Below are 16256 nucleotides of genomic sequence, written 5' to 3'. Positions count from 1 at the left end.
GTATCAATTTATCAAAGAAGAATAATAATATAATTAGTTTTTATTTAAATATTGGTGGTTTCGTGTGAAATTTAACGATTTCCAGAGCACTTTAATTTTTTCTTTTACATTTTGTGCTTTCATTGTGCTGCAGCGAGGTGTACGCGCAACCAAACGCTCAAAATTTGACGTATTTGACTCTAAAAGATCGATGTACAAATGGGTTAAAACTAAAGATTACGTGTTTCTCGGTTTTTTCCTCTTTTATTCATTTTTGCAGTTCCTGTCGGCACAATTGCAGCTCATTGAGATTAATGTCACTTGGAAAAGGTTTTACAAATGTTTGTCACGTTTTAAAAATATAAATGTTTTCAAAATGAAGTAATAATTTCGTAAAGAAAAAATAAAAAAAAACAAGCAGTGAACTCCAACACAATGTGTTGATAAGGCGCGTCATTAACTCGCACATATCAACCCCTTTAGTTTCATTTACAGAGATTTCAAAATAGGCAAACAGCATAAAAAGAGAATTCACGATCCAACACTGCGAGGTCAAAGACGCACCTTGACGAGACCGTGTATTGTGAAAGTAGAAAGCTATTCGATCGAATTTAAGTTTTTTGATCTGCCTCAGCAAAATCTTATCAGATTCTTGAAGAAAAGTGCTACGGAATAATTTAAGCGAAGAAAGGAAAAATTCTGTCGAACTCCTAGAAGATAAAGTGGATTTAAAGGTATTTTGGGGCTAAAATACCCAAATCACCGGTAGTAAAAATCCGTTATATATTGAAAAGAAATTGACTCGATAAAATGCAATTGCATTAAATACGTCTTGATTTTGTTATTTTAAACGTCTTTCCATGCAAAGAAGTTCAACCATGTCGTTGCTTTATTCATTCATGAATTGAAAGTAAGCAATCTACATCCCGAAAATCTACTGATTTGCCGTAAAAATTGCAGAAACTTGATATACAGGTCGATGCACCCACTCGTTGAATTTACCAACCAATTTTGTGAGTGCAAATGTGTAAGAATCAATATGCTATAGTCATTTTGGGTGCATTTATTTTCATGAAACAATAATAATTTCAATCCGAAAAACCATCAATTTTCCGTATAAAATCGAAAAAATCAAAATATGTCAACTCCCCGACGTGAAAATTAGATTCTACGTATGTAAAATGTAAATACTTATGTATCGATATGCTGAACAGAACTATGTGTGGACAGTCAGAAGCCCGCGGCAACATTAATTCAACAGAAAAACTGTAAAAATTAGATAGGATTTTAGCCGCTTTGCCCGCCTCTCCTCGCTACTTACAACAAACCGTTCTTATACTCATCTCAAAATTTTTCTCAGAGCTTTGGGTTATTATCAGCTTCCATTTAAACTCCGGTTCGATGGCCGAATCGGCTGCCAAAAAAGCAAGCCACTGTTGAGGGGTTCTATGAGAAATTCGTGATATTATCGGCTCTCAGGAAATCACCCCATGGCTAAAATTGGTGGTATAAATGTTTAAGTGCTTAAAATAATCGTATTCAAGAAACTAAGGAATTAAACTATGGAGTCAATTTCTTTTTAATAATATAACGAATTTATTACGGTGATTTAGCTATTATAGCCCAGAATACTTTTAAAGCGTCTTTGCGTTCCAGAATCTCGACGGAATTTTTTTTTTTTTTTTTTTTTTGCTTAAACGATTCAAGAAACATTGTAGTTAAAAATATAAAGATTTTTCGATTTGGACGTATGAAAAATGTTTAACTCGTTCAGGCACACCGTGTATTGTATGGAGTACTGCTGTTATTCGACCGTTGTCTTCAGGTCAAAATTCTTACAAAGAAGCCCCTTGCAAGAGGCAAATTTTTTGTAATTTCTCCCAGTTTTTTCAGCGTTAGGTATATAAATGAATTGTTTGTCAAATTTGAGATCAATTATATTTAATTGTAATTTATACTTTCTTTTTTTCCCCTTCATTTTATTTTTCGTATCGAGGAGTCGAGGTTTTGTTGATTTCTTCGGATTTCGATTACTGTAACTTCTCTTCTATTCGGCCGATTTTTATGAATGAGGTCTCTTTTTATTTGTGTTTTAACGGAGAGTAAGGAAAAAATTGCTAAATACATGCGAAACAATTTTTTTTGAAATTGGATGAATCCTAGCGTGACGGTGAAATGGTTAATGAAGCGTGAGTAATTGGGGTACGGGTATCGGCCGCGTTGGGACCCAAGGCCCATTGTTCTTCGTGACGCCGACGCAGTGATCAGGAGCGTGGGGACGAGAGGGCTTAGTGGACTCCTGTATGAGCCACGTTTAGCAAATGGTCTAATGAGTCTCGAGGCCCATCACAGATTGCACTTACCACTATCCTGGTGGCCCCGGCTATCAGAGCAAGGAGTACCAACTTTTGAAAAGGATAACAGTGTTGTGGAGATATGTCAAAGCAACGTTGTGAACAAAACGGAGTGAGTGAAATTCTCATTCAAGGAGTGCCGAACTGGTCAGCCATCCTCGGATCAGTTCGCTTGCTTCCGCTTATATATGCATATTTTAAATCAGCGCGCCCCATTCTAAGGTTTTTTTAAAAAAAACCAAGAAACGTAGACTCTTGGTATTCATTACACATAAACTAGCGAGCCCCAGAATGAGAAACAAATTTTAATCATTATTATTGACGGATTAGTAAACTTTTTACACGCTTTGGAAAATCTCAGAAGTTCGCGGTAGTCACTTTTCGGTAAGGAACTAGGGGACTCGGTTATTGTATCGAGGGGGGGGGTCGAAACGATCGCAAAGGCGGTATACTACGTATACGCGCCAAAAATTAAAAAAAAGTAATTATACATATATAAGGTATATTTTACATTCAATATTTTAAGGATAGAAATAAAACCAAATATTCACCAATGACAATTTAAAAAGATGATTCAAAGGAGAAATTCATAACATTTCATTTAGAAAATGAGCAACCATAACAACACCTCCTTCTCTCTCGATTTCTCATTTCCATACCGTCAATATAATTTTCCCTACCGACTAAAATATAACGCTTGGACCAAGTCACTGCTGCTTATTTTATGTGTGGGTGTACTACTGGACAAAAAAGGTGCGCGGACAAAATTCGTTGACAAAATGCCCTGAAACCTCGAGGGGTCATAAGTTCATTCAAAGGTAAATAGGTATAGTTAGTTACATCATCAATCGTTCACGTTGTCTAGGATGTCGGCATAAGAGCTCAGGAAGTTGTCAAACTTAAAGAGCTTTTCTAAGAGTTGTTGTAAAAGTTCTTATTCTTGTTGAATTACAGCCCACCAATACTTGAATATTGTATTTATAAAACAGGGGAAAATGAAGCTTATCGGCGGTGAGAGTGCAGTGATAACGCAATGGAGAATTTGCAGGTGTCTGAAATTTGATGAATTTTGTGTTTAAGTGGACATTACTGAGTGAACTGAACACGAGTGAACACACTAAATACCTTTGCTTCATGAATTGAACAGTTATTGGAGAAGATATGACGAAATAATCTAATCTGCTAAAATGCGTGTGTTGAAATGGGAAATGCCGCCAGATGACATCACTAGGCGTCTCATTTTCTCACTTTTATATCTATTTGTATACTATTTCCCATATCAGAAAAAAATTAAAAAAATACTTTGAAATCAGCTCTTTACGCAATTTCAGATGAAGGAACAAAAAATTTGCATGCAAATTCTCCATTGGTCTAAATTAGAAGAAACTGATATACCTTTTCTGTTCAAATGATCCAGCGCAAGGGATTCACTTGCATCACAACCCGAGTGAAGCAAAAAAGAAAAGATATATCAATAAAAAGCCGAGAGAAAGGAATAAAAAAGGGTGAATCTCGATAACGCAAGAGTAGAGATACGTGTCATTTCAGCGAAATAGGGTGCATGTTACGCCGTTACGTTAAGGAGATAGTGTGAATGCGAGCAATAGGATAATGATCTAGACAAATACTCTCGGCACCATTAAAGCACCACGGGGTGTGGACTTAAAGTTAAGTAATTCCAGGCCTAATTAATAAGGCTTTCGACTAGTGCAGAAGAGGAGTGCTGTAATTTCAGCCAGCGAATAAATTACAGACAACAGGAGGTGTCAGGTTTGCAAGGATATGGCGCCCGCGGGTTTGGTGCGCATCCAGTTTCAAAAATCCGAACCTACACCGAATGAAGGGCACCAATTTTCCGGTCCGGAAAGGTTCAAGCGCTTAATATGCGTTGCTGAACTGCACTCTCACTCGAGAGTAATTCAATTTCGCGTGCATTAGCCAAGTTGGATGTATCAGCATTAAAGAACCTTTTAAAGTAGCTCGACATTGTGACGTAGTATTCGCCTTAGATCAAAGCACGACAAAATTAAATTTTCAGAAATGAACGCAAATGCACAAAAAGTGAAATACAGAAAGTAAAAATGGAGCTAATATGACAAAATAAGCTTTTTGATATTGAAAATAAAAATAATTAAAAATGAAAAAAATGACCAAATTTACGCAGGTGTTAATATTTGTATACATCTTTAGAAATGTAGATTTTCATAACATTATTCATGGTGCTATCAAACTACCCTTAAAGGCCTTTTTTTTTATCTTTTCGAAGTCTACTCCTTAACGTATGGCGTAATTTTCAATGGCGAAGCGTGAATAATAGTTATCAATACTTCCCCATTTGAAGATGTGGTGAAGAATCGATTACTAAGGTGTTCCCCTTGACACCCTGCTTGTCGAACCTTTTCCATCGATTAAAGTGGCAGAGCAATCCACGCACGGGCGTGGCGTAATCCGTGGCGTAGCACGCCACGGCACTGGTAATTTTCCAACATTTCAATTAATTAGCTTTGCCAACTTGATTATTGTCAGCATTGAGTACTTTCGTTGATTTCCCCTCAATAGCTTGAAGAGAATTGGGAATTATTTGATATCTGGTTTCGCAATGAAGGAATGTTGGATAGGAAGATGCTTAATAAAATATTGGAGAGTGATAAGAAATTTCAGAGGAGAAATTCCATGAGAGAACATGCCCCTCTCCCATCCAAAAACTTGTGCTGGAAACTTGAGATTTTACATCACTTCGTTACTATCAAAATAATTCTATACTTAGGGTTCCAATATACATAAAACGGGGCAGCTATTTTTGAATGATTATGGCAACGATTCTTGGATGTCACTCCAATATTGTAACAAGGAACTTTAGCTTCGACATTCATGAGATGAAACACCTTCCAGATTAAGTTGCATTATTTAATAAATCAATGCAGACAAATTCTTTGTATTCTTTTGCTATTTTATCAGATGAATAATTTATTTTTAGCGCCTTCGAGGAGACAACTTTCCACCACGAAAGATTATTTTTTTTCATCCCTCTAGAGTCTTTACAGCTTTTCACAGAATCTGCTTCGTTTGTCGGAGCTGTTTATTCAAGACAAGTTGAAAAGAACGAACGGAAAATGCATTCGATTTCTACCGCTAGTAAGTTTATCCTTTATGTAGCGACTCGTCGTTTGAGTCATTAACATAATTTAAAAGATGTCTCTCAAGTATTCTTGTCGACTTCTTCAAAGTTCCCTAAACTTTCTGAATGAACGAGCGTTGAAGGTGGCTTTTCGAAGTGTCCTCCAGTATTTAAGTATACGTGAATACAAATTTAAGTTAAGTAAACAAATTATTTCAGGTTGAATGCTCATTTGGTGAGCTAACGTCGCGTCGCTTCGCTGTGATCTCACTTTTGTCTCTTTTTATTTAAATTCGATATGATCGGGTAAGTGAAGTGGTCGTTGGTCTGTGCATGCCGTTGCACGACTGAAATAATGAGCCTTTCTTTCATAAGATACGAGGCCAGTGTTATTTCCGATCATCTTGAACCTACATCATCATTTCATGATCACTTCTGATCATGTTGGTATTTGAACTTTTGAGTTTACATTCTAACTCAATTCAATAAAAACATGCATGTCCAAAAATCATCGTGCTTATAGTTGATCATTTTAACTTTTTTTATGTTACGATCACGAATTAGTATAGCCACTTGATACTTACACGATAATTATGATTTAAAAAGAATTTGCGTCCCTTACATAGTTATCGTCAGAACTCACAAGTGGAGAACGCCTGTAAACTCGATAGTGCGGACTTTCCGCTTTTACTCCATATTCTTGAATGCAACCTCTCTCATACTACTTTATTATGCTTCATACCCTAATGGAAATTCCATAGGTTGTCCCAAAAGTAAGAGCTATGATGCTGCCAATTTCAAAAGTAAATGTGTTAAATATGCACACGGGCTTTCCATTTTAAATATCAAATTGACGTATTTCTGCCATACGGAACTATGTGCATTATACGTGAGCTCTGTTATGCATAAATCGTTATGGGTCTCAGGGCTCATGTCTTGATGCACATAGTTCCGTTTGGCAGATATACGTCCGAATCTGAAGCTATCAGTTGAAACTAAGATCATTTCATTCACTGATGAATAAATTAAATTATGCCAATATCTGAAACTGATGAAATCCTGCCACCTACGAGTTCTTCACAGAAATGCATTTTCGGGTGAGTTTAAATCTTCGTTTCCGCTACTCTATAGACCTATCTGAGGGACAAGGAATATATATCAAAGTATTCTCAACTCTCTTCACTGCATTTTTGCATTAATAAATGTCTATTTCCTGGCACATCTTTCTGGAATTATTGTTCTTCTCAATTATCACTAAAAATCCCCTCGATAGTCAACTCGATTTTTTCGATTTTTTCTCCTTCTTTTTAGATTCTCGTTCCTATCAGATGTATCATGTAATTTTTAAATCAAAAATGTATTTTCCAACAATTTTTTTCTTTTCTTTTAATTCAGTCGCAAAGAAATCCGAATTTAAAATTAAGTGCAAATACTGGAGCCCTAACCGAACGCACTGAGGAATCACAATTATTCTGCACCCTACAATTGACGTAGGGATCGCCCGACTTAGTCTGATGTCCACGATATCGGCAGCCATTTTGCGACATCTGAAATCTCTGGAATTGACAAATTTGATAATTACTAGGAAAGATATCTGGACAAATATTGGTTTAAATAAAATTACATACAAAACTCGTAGGCGGCAGTTTTCATCAATAATTGAGATTCAAAATCAGGTTCATGGCGCCATTAGTTTTGAAATTTCAGCATCAGTTCTCTTACTTCTGGGACACCCTACATATAACGAACGGCAAATGTAAGTGTGATATTTCTCATTGCCGTCATTAATTCAATCGAATGATGCCACACGATTCCGCGAATTTTCGAAGTGCGCACAATTGAAAATTGCACGCAATCCTGCCTACGCGGAACCTCTATATAACAGGGAAGCTTTTCGCGAATCGGTACTCTCCTCTCACGCAAGTAACCAGAGCGGGGTAGAAAGTTGACACGAAGGGTGCAGGAGTTTTCGAGCCGCCAGAAATCATGGATTTTCGTGTAGTTTTACTCATGACAATATGCATTCAAGTAAGTCAATTCAACAATACTATATTTGGTATGAGAACATGACAAACGCTTTGAGCTTACAAGGAAAAACAATAATGTGTTTAATAATTTTTGAGTGCAAGAAAACTACTTCTATTCAAAAAGATTTAAAAATATAGGAAACATAGTCTTAATCATGATGAAGACATAATTCCAAGTTGTTTCTCTTTGTTGCAATTTGCTAAATGAAAATGCCGGACACCTTTACGTACTATTTTCGAGCACGAACTTGCAAAACAAGAAGATCAACTTGTTGCAAAAAACTCTGCTGGATTTAATAAAACCTGGTTCTAAAAAATCAAAAATGGACTGTACGAGGGCTGTCCCAGAAGAAACCGGACTTTTGTCATAGAAGGCGAAGCGAGCGTCGTAATGAAGTTTTCTTGGGCTTGTTTGAAAGCTGATAACCTACTGGAGATGCTTGTTTTTACAGAATGCAAAAATTCGTCTTGGTAAGGAAACTACACGCTTTGGAATAAAGGAAAGTCAAACTCGAGTTGCGATTTTTGTCTTTATTTCAAAAGGAATTTGGATACAACTTAAAAAAAATAAACCCAGGTTTTAAGTTAAAAACTTTGTTGCTCCCTCATTCAAATGCTTAAAAATGAGGAAATTAACATTTTAAGCAGCTTACCAAGTCATCACCTATCCCCTTCAAAATACTCGCCAGCTTTGTCGATGCATTTTTGCCGCACCGTTTCTTCAATTGGAAGAAACACTGTTGGAAATCCTCAGGTTTGAATGATCGCAATTCCTTCAAGGTGTTCTCTTGAATTTCCGGAATGGTTTGAAAACGTCGACCTTTCAAGGTAGATGTAAGTCGTGGAAATAAGAAAAAATCACACGGAGCCAGGTCAGGTGAATAAGGGGGATGAGGGAGGACACTCATGGCATTCTTTGCGCAAAATTCGCGAATTTGGAGGGATGCATGGGCAGGTGCATTATCGTGATGCAGAAACCAGGAATTGGCTCCGTGTGATTTTTTCTTATTTCCACGACTTACATCTACCTTGAAAGGTCGACGTTTTCAAACCATTCCGGAAATTCAAGAGAACACCTTGAAGGAATTGCGATCATTCAAACCTGAGGATTTCCAACAGTGTTTCTTCCAATTGAAGAAACGGTGCGGCAAAAATGCATCGACAAAGCTGGCGAGTATTTTGAAGGGGATAGGTGATGACTTGGTAAGCTGCTTAAAATGTTAATTTCCTCATTTTTAAGCATTTGAATGAGGGAGCAACAAAGTTTTTAACTTAAAACCTGGGTTTATTTTTTTTAAGTTGTATCCAAATTCCTTTTGAAATAAAGACAAAAATCGCAACTCGAGTTTGACTTTCCTTTATTCCAAAGCGTGTAGTTTCCTTACCAAGACGAATTTTTGCATTCTGTAAAAACAAGCATCTCCAGTAGGTTATCAGCTTTCAAACAAGCCCAAGAAAACTTCATTACGACGCTCGCTTCGCCTTCTATGACAAAAGTCCGGTTTCTTTTGGAACAGCCCTCGTATCATTAAGGAACTCGTCAAACATTCAGTGGTGAAAAAGGCCTAGGGGTTTTATTAGTGATTATTTAAAATTCAATTTGAACAAAGCCCCTATGATTCCCGTCGAAAAAAAAATGAAACCTAATTGAAAAAATAAAATTTAATTTGCATGCAGGCACTTTTGGCCGCGCCACTAAGTTCATCCGACGATGAAGGATACAAAGAGGAACCAAAAGGGCCTTTAACGGAGGATCAAAAGGAGCGAATGGCAAAAAATCTGGAGAATCTGAAAAACTCAGGAGAAGAATTGAAGAAGCAGATGCAGAAACTCACCGATAAATATCCAGGTTCGATTTTATTACCATAATTATTTCCTACACCTTTTACGGTTAAGTTTTGTTACAGTAATAGTTACCGTTTATATTGTAGCAAAGTGTGCTAGCTATAAAGGAACTCAATGATCTTGACGCTCTAGGTGAAATATTCGGCACTCGCATGGATGAAATGTATGATGTAACCCTGAAATGACCAAAACTTGTTTCTTGCGGAAAGTTCCAAATAGAGTCAAATTGACCCGTATTTAAATACATTCATTTTGATAGTTTTTGAAGTATACTATCTATGTTATTCCTTTGTTTTTGAAGGAAAGTCAAAATTTGTTTTAAACTTTTACCTTTCCGGTAACTTACTGGCGAGAGTGGGGTCGATTTCATCAAGTTTGAGCTTTCTAGGGGTAGTCGTCAAAATTAAATCCCCTGACACAACCAACTCTCACCAAAACACCAATTCTTAGACGTGCGTCCTTTAAGGCGCTTGTGAGACCTCTAAACATGCCCCCCCCCCCCCCCTCAAATGATTATTGATTTAGACATTCATCATAAGATATGTTGAGCGAATTTAAACTTACCTTTTCTGGATATCCATGCTGCATCTGCAAAATTGAATTAATAAACTATTAAAATATTAAAGCCACTTACTGGTCAGAATTTTTCATCCAAAACTGACGCGTTTCGGCCTACATTGGCCATCACTTCCATGCAATTAATTTCTCAATGCAATGCAACTCAATGAAAAATTGAAGGTGCGATGGCCCAAGGCGCGAACTCGCGATACTCTCTCCGCTCTATGCTGCTAGTAAGTACTAGTAAGGTGTCGCTCAGACTCAGGAGGAAATTTAAATTACGAGGTCGGGTTACGTCTTTTCTATCTTTGCCTGTGTTGCTCACGTAGCCTCTGAATCACCACTAAAAATGAGACAAATGGAACCAACACAACATGGAAATAAAGCAAAGGATAGGACGTGTGTTGATGACGGCGCAGAGATACAACTATTCATACTTGATGACTGTCCATGTTGCATCTGCAAAATTGAAGGCGAAATGACGCTAGGAGTGATTTTGCAACGCTCCGTCTTATGCCACCGATAATGTGTCTCTTAGATTTGGGAGTTATGTTAAAGAACGAGGCCTGATTACGTCTTTCCTATCCTCGGCTGTGCTCATGCAGCCCTTGAAGCACCACAGTAAACAAGACAAACGGAACCAACACAACATGGAAGTAGAACAAGGGAAAAGACGCGCATTGATGACGGCGCAGAGATACAACTATTCGTGCTTGATGGATGTCCGTGTTACATATTTGCAAAATTGAAGGCGCAACGGCGCAATGCGTGAACTCGCAATAATTCGCTCTATCCTGCCAATAATGTGTCGCTCAGATACAGAAGAAAAATTTAAAAAAACGAATCCCGATTACGTCTCTCCTATCTTCAGCTGTTTTGATACTCGATTTGTTTTATTTTTTTCCTTCAATTTGATGTCTGATTCTTTTTTTATGTATTTGTAGACCTATATCTTGATCTAGTATGTACCGGCACCGTGACTCTTCTAGAAAAAGTAGTAGGCTCAATTCGAACTGGCTTGAGATTTCTCGGGGTGGTTGTCAAAAAAAAACCTGACCCTCGATTTTTCTATTTTTTTTATTTGACGTCTGATTATTTTCGTACGTACCGGCCCCGTACAACACGCGAGCTACGTGTTTTTAGCATGACTTGGGTCGATTTGACCCGAGTGCATGAGGTCGGTTAAAATGGGTCCTGGTCGGCAATCGAATGTATGAAAGCACATTTCAGATGTTACAATGTTGCTGCCTCATGATTGTCCATAAGGAAATGCTAAATCCCCGAAAATAAAATTTTTCACCTTTCGCCAAGAGGTTTGTGGAGGATCTTGCTTTGTTTCTGGCTCAATTACTTCGTTTTCTTTCCAGGTTTGGATAAAATGACTGACGCCCTGGTTGACGCGGTATACAAGGAGGTGGCAGGATTCACGGACTTCAACATCAAGCGCCGGGCCGACCCGAATAACAAATCTCCGTTCACGCGATATCGGAAATCTTTTGACAGCCTGAAAGATCGTCATTATGGATTTTTGGACACCTTGCGCGATACCTTTGGTCAGAAGGCACCTCAAGCTAAGACCCCATCACTCCCATCAGCCTCCCCTCATTCCGCGAGACGCAGCAGTTGTCAAGGTCGATATCGCGGGACTCCTCCAAGAGTCCGCCGCACAACATACCCTTTTGGACCCCGTGAAATAGTTGGACCTCAAGAGAAAAAACCGGAAAATTGGACCCTTTGTTCGCAGTTACGAGTAGTTCACTTACAGTTTTCAATTAATGCTGACTGTAATCTTCAGAAATAAATTACATCAAAAGTATCATGCAATAATGTCAGTCTTTCTTATAAAAATCTTCAGTTCTGCACAGGGGATGTCCATAAATTGTGTAACGCTCTAAGGCGTGGGTTTTTACAAATTCTTGACCAAGTTTGACAAGGGGTGGAGGGTTTCATGCTCAGCGTAAAAATAGGGTCAAACCAAGAACATAACATTTCGGATGCCTGGAAATTTCAATATCAAATAGGAACCTCTTACGCACACTCAACCACAACGTATCAGTTCAGTATTTGTGTATTTATTGGTTTTCTCAGCTTCCGCATGAAATCGATAACTAATTACGTTGAGGTGAACTCTTTGATAGATTTGACAGGGTACTCTTTTCGGCTTCGATTGAGCTTTCAAAGAAACTTGGCAAGAAAATAATCGGTGGTGCCAATATGTTTTTGTAGAATGGACCACCTAATAGGGTGAAAATGAAACTTCCTTCAGGCATGTTTTTATATTAGAAATGTACGCAGAGTACATTCAGAATATCAAAAACCACCAAAATTTTTACCTACGAACATTTATAAAAGTAACATTTAAATGTTGCATAAAAGGCAGTGAATTCAGAAGCTTCTCAGAGAAATCAATTATTCGCACAATATCTATTAATTATCCATTCGATGAATCATCGGTAACAAGAAAAATGAAATTTCCTTCAATTCATAAAACTTGCGAACCCATTAAGAACGATATCAGCGTACAGGAAAAATTACATTCCATCGCAAAGCTTACAGAGGATAGTTTCATGCTCAATTTGACTCGAATAGACTTAAATTCTCTTGTAAGCTTTGATTTTATGCAAAGGAAAAACGCTATCCTCTTACGTATGGATTCAATTTTCAATTTGTGTCTACATTTTGTAGTAGTAAAAAAAAAAAAAACTACAATTGTGTCTACATGAAATTTTGAGTTTGCTATGTGGGCCCAAATTCCGCACCCTTTCCTGCGTACTCAACGAGAAGTAACTATTTTCTTATACACAAGAAAAAACAAAAAAACAGACAAGTAAACAAACAAACAAATAAACCAACCAACAAATGATGCAAACGTGAGTTCCACTTTTCCTTCGTTTTTTCTGGTGCATTTCGGACGTAGATATTTTTCTCCATGACGAGCAATCTTGAAACCCTGTTAAAAGCACAGTGTGCGGAAGCAAAGCCGATGGGTTGCGGAGCATTTGCCTTCAACCGAAGTAATTTTTAATTAAAATGCCGATGCTGCCTCTGGGTCAACACATCTTTCCCGCGAATGTTTATCTCGATTTTGCGATTCCATCATCGCGATGAACCTTATCTGACCCAGCTAAATATTCTTATTTTTCCCTGAGTAAATATTTTTCTTGCCGCGGTTTTCCTTTTTGTTTCTCTTTCAGTGCTCCCACAAGATGTTGCCTTTCGCAACTTTCAAATGACTCGCTGGAGAATTTCCTTCCCTCGGATGATCACGTTCTGATATTAAAAATTCTAAATACTTCGTTCAGAGCAGTCATTGAAATTTTGCGACGTCCTTCCACTGTTTGAGAGAAACGGAAAAAAGCGCCTCGGAAAATAGCTGCTTTGTTTGCAAAATAAGATATTCGCTTCAAGACATTGCGGCAAACTGTTTTTGATAAAGACACTGGAAAAAATTATTTTCTAAAAACTCGTGCAAATCAGTTTTTCTCGCTACTATTTTAAAGTATTATCATAAAGTAAAATAAATAATGTTGTTTGAATGTGGAACATAAGAACATGAAATTGTCGAGTGCATACGGGAGAACATGAGGTTGACGTGAGGAACAGACTTTGTACGTCAGGTCAGTTGGCGAACGACGATTTTACCCCATCGGTCCAATTCTATATTTGTGAGCAATCGACGACTGTTCACTGCACTATTCCAACAGAATCTCACCCTCCTATAAAACAAAGATAAGCAACCCTGACGAATTTCATAGAGTAATTAATGATCACATTAGTCTAAAAATCATTTTTTAATCTAGAGATGGATAGATTTTTAGACGCAACCGTTAAGTTTCATCCTCTCTGTAAACGCTTTTACTCTGAAGTATAGCTGTATTTCAGTTTGGAAATTTTTTCACCGGACATACATACAAATTTTTTTTTTCATTTCATCAGAATGACTCAAAAAAATCCTACATATGCCTCTTTATCTGCCTCCTAACAATGACTGTTCATTTGGAACTGGTTCTAAAATGACGATATCAACCTTTCTCGCAGCTTTTGATCGTTTTATAGGTCGCCGTGACTTCTACATGATATTTACTCGGATTGTGGGTCAAACCACATAAGAATTTTCTGAATGATATTTCTAGATTCTACTGCAAGCTTGAACGATTGCATTTAATTTAGGCTTGACTCGTGGCGCCACGCTACAAAAAGTGTTGCATTTTGCCGCAGATTATAGGTGCTGTCTGGCTAAATGAAACAAGAAAAATTAGTGTGGCAAAATTCAACAATTTTTGTCGCAGTTAGCCATGACAAATTTTTTCGCGGAAGTTGGTCGGTAGGCCATTTCAGAAACTATGGCTAACTGCGCAATAATTGTTATTGCATTATGCCACACTAATTGTCCTTGTTTAATTTAGCCAACATGACTTCCATGACCTGTAACAAAATGCAATCTTTTTTGTTGTGTGGTGCCATGAGCCGAGGCTAAATGAACATATATCGCCTGAACATCAAAAAGAAATTCAGGCTTACTGCTTAAAAAAAGAAATTTCTTGGAATTTCCTACCTTTTCAAGCTTTCATATGTTAGAAATTCAGTTCGTTCCAATCTATTCGAGCGATTTCAATCTATTAACGCGATGGGGCTTTCTCGTGGGGTGTCCCGCAATGCTCAGAGGATAGACACGTAGAATGAAGCGCCTTCAAACTTGTGCAGCGGCAACTTCTTGTACACGTGCATCCTGAATGTTTTATCCAAGGCGAAATTAGTTTACACTCTTTTAGGAACTCGCTCGATTTAACAAATTCATTCTGCCGTTTCATTTATCTATTTTATGGAATTAATCTTAAACAGATCAATAATCGACGACGTGAGATCCAATGCTACATTTTGTTTCAGTATTGTGAGTTTAGTGTAGCCTCTCACATTAACTTACTGTGACTTTAGACATAGGAGGGGGACATTCCACACTAAATGAGGAAATAGTTTTTTACCCTACATTTATTCATTATTGCAAAAACATAACCACCAAATACCAATTACTGCGCAATTTTTTTCATTTTTTACCGTTCACATCTTGCGGTTTACTTTCTTATTACATATCCCCCATATCCACGTGATTTCTGTTATTTATAAGATTAAACATTTTCTAATTGAGGAAACTAGCCTATCAAATTATATGTATCTCGTATTGACCTCTTACAATAATGTTTCATGCAAAGGCTATGACACTGGTCTGTTTCATAATAAAGAATAGGCAAATCAAGTAAAATTAACAAAAAAAAAAATTAACACGCACACAAGTACACTTGTATGCACACCGGTAATTGTTTAGCAACATTTTTCTAGGATATCCGAACTTGATTACATGTTTCGGCCTTCGGTTATGGTTTTAGTGCTTATTCCATGATCGGAAGATACCGTGTTCGAATCAACGGGCAACAATGGATGAAAATTTCAAAATGGACCAATTTCTTAAAAATCAGCATAAAACCGATGACGTGCCTTAACTTTTTGGACCAAGATCATTTCTTTACGACGAACTTCACAGGATATTTCAAGTTAAAGGTTTAACTTTGATCCCCTTCCTCTCTCCCTAATCGTCCGGTGTCAAACATTGTCAGTGGTTTGAACTCTGGCAGTGACCTTCTATCAACTCCGAAAAAAATGTCGAAAATTTCCTCGCTTGGCTAACATAAGGGCGTAACCACACATTGAAATGAACCCAGAAAAGCATAAAAATGTAAGGAGGACAGGGTCCATTGCAAAGTGTAGTTACGCCCTTATGTCAGGTAGGCGACGATTTGACCGAGGTTCAAAATGACCGATTTTGAATAAGGTCCTTTGGGTATTCAGTGTGTGCAAAACTTGGAAATTGCAATAATATAAAAAGATGGCAGAAAAATCAGAACTCTCGACCGGTGTATACAATCAGTCAAAAGCACCCCTAGTCGGTCAAATCCATCTAAGGGGAAAAATCACCTTTTCCATCTTCGCTGAGACAAGTCGTCGCGTCGCGTCGCCTCTCTCGCGGCTGTCACTTCTCTCGGAACAACGCACAGTATCTCAAAGATGCGCAAGATGTTTGACGATGAATTGGCGACCGAGGGCTGTAAAAATGCATCTTATCGACCTCATCAACCGTGTATCTTGAGAGGGAAGCAGGAATTATTATGCACACGGATGATGGAAAAGGCGACAGCGCCTCAGAACGGTAGTGCGAACCCCTGTTCGTGAGATTTGCGCGGATAGTAACGGTCGTTGCTGAGAACGTGGAACGTGTGTTAACGTCTATTATGACCATCGTTGCCTCTTTCATGTGAAAACATGATCCTTTGGATCTCTTCCACCCCTACGAAATGAAGTGTAGAAATTCAAGTTCTGGTG

General features: G+C 37.8%; 1 protein-coding gene across 1 annotated transcript; it reads left to right on the top strand.

Moving 5' to 3' along the window:
* The first annotated feature begins 7363 nt into the window (after positions 1 to 7363).
* Positions 7364 to 11697, top strand: LOC109042397 (uncharacterized). Its single transcript, XM_019059098.2, has 3 exons — positions 7364 to 7479; positions 9156 to 9327; positions 11249 to 11697. Exons 1-3 carry the CDS (start codon positions 7438 to 7440, stop codon positions 11680 to 11682), a joined length of 648 nt encoding a protein of 215 aa, XP_018914643.2. The 5' UTR covers positions 7364 to 7437; the 3' UTR covers positions 11683 to 11697.
* The last annotated feature ends 4559 nt before the right edge of the window (positions 11698 to 16256 follow it).

This window comes from Bemisia tabaci, chromosome 4, assembly GCF_918797505.1.
Source record: "Bemisia tabaci chromosome 4, PGI_BMITA_v3".
NCBI lineage: Eukaryota > Metazoa > Arthropoda > Insecta > Hemiptera > Aleyrodidae > Bemisia > Bemisia tabaci.
Note: the sequence above shows the minus strand (reverse complement) of the source record. Positions and strands in the feature narration are given on the sequence as shown.

What these genes read in the sequence shown, in the direction of transcription:
- LOC109042397 (XM_019059098.2), top strand. Translation starts at nt 7,438, where the DNA reads ATGGATTTTCGTGTAGTTTTACTCATGACAATATGCATTCAA. An exon ending in TCATGACAATATGCATTCAA is followed by an intron (nt 7,480 to 9,155) that starts GTAAGTCAATTC and finishes ATTTGCATGCAG; the next exon opens with GCACTTTTGGCCGCGCCACT. An exon ending in ACTCACCGATAAATATCCAG is followed by an intron (nt 9,328 to 11,248) that starts GTTCGATTTTAT and finishes TTTTCTTTCCAG; the next exon opens with GTTTGGATAAAATGACTGAC.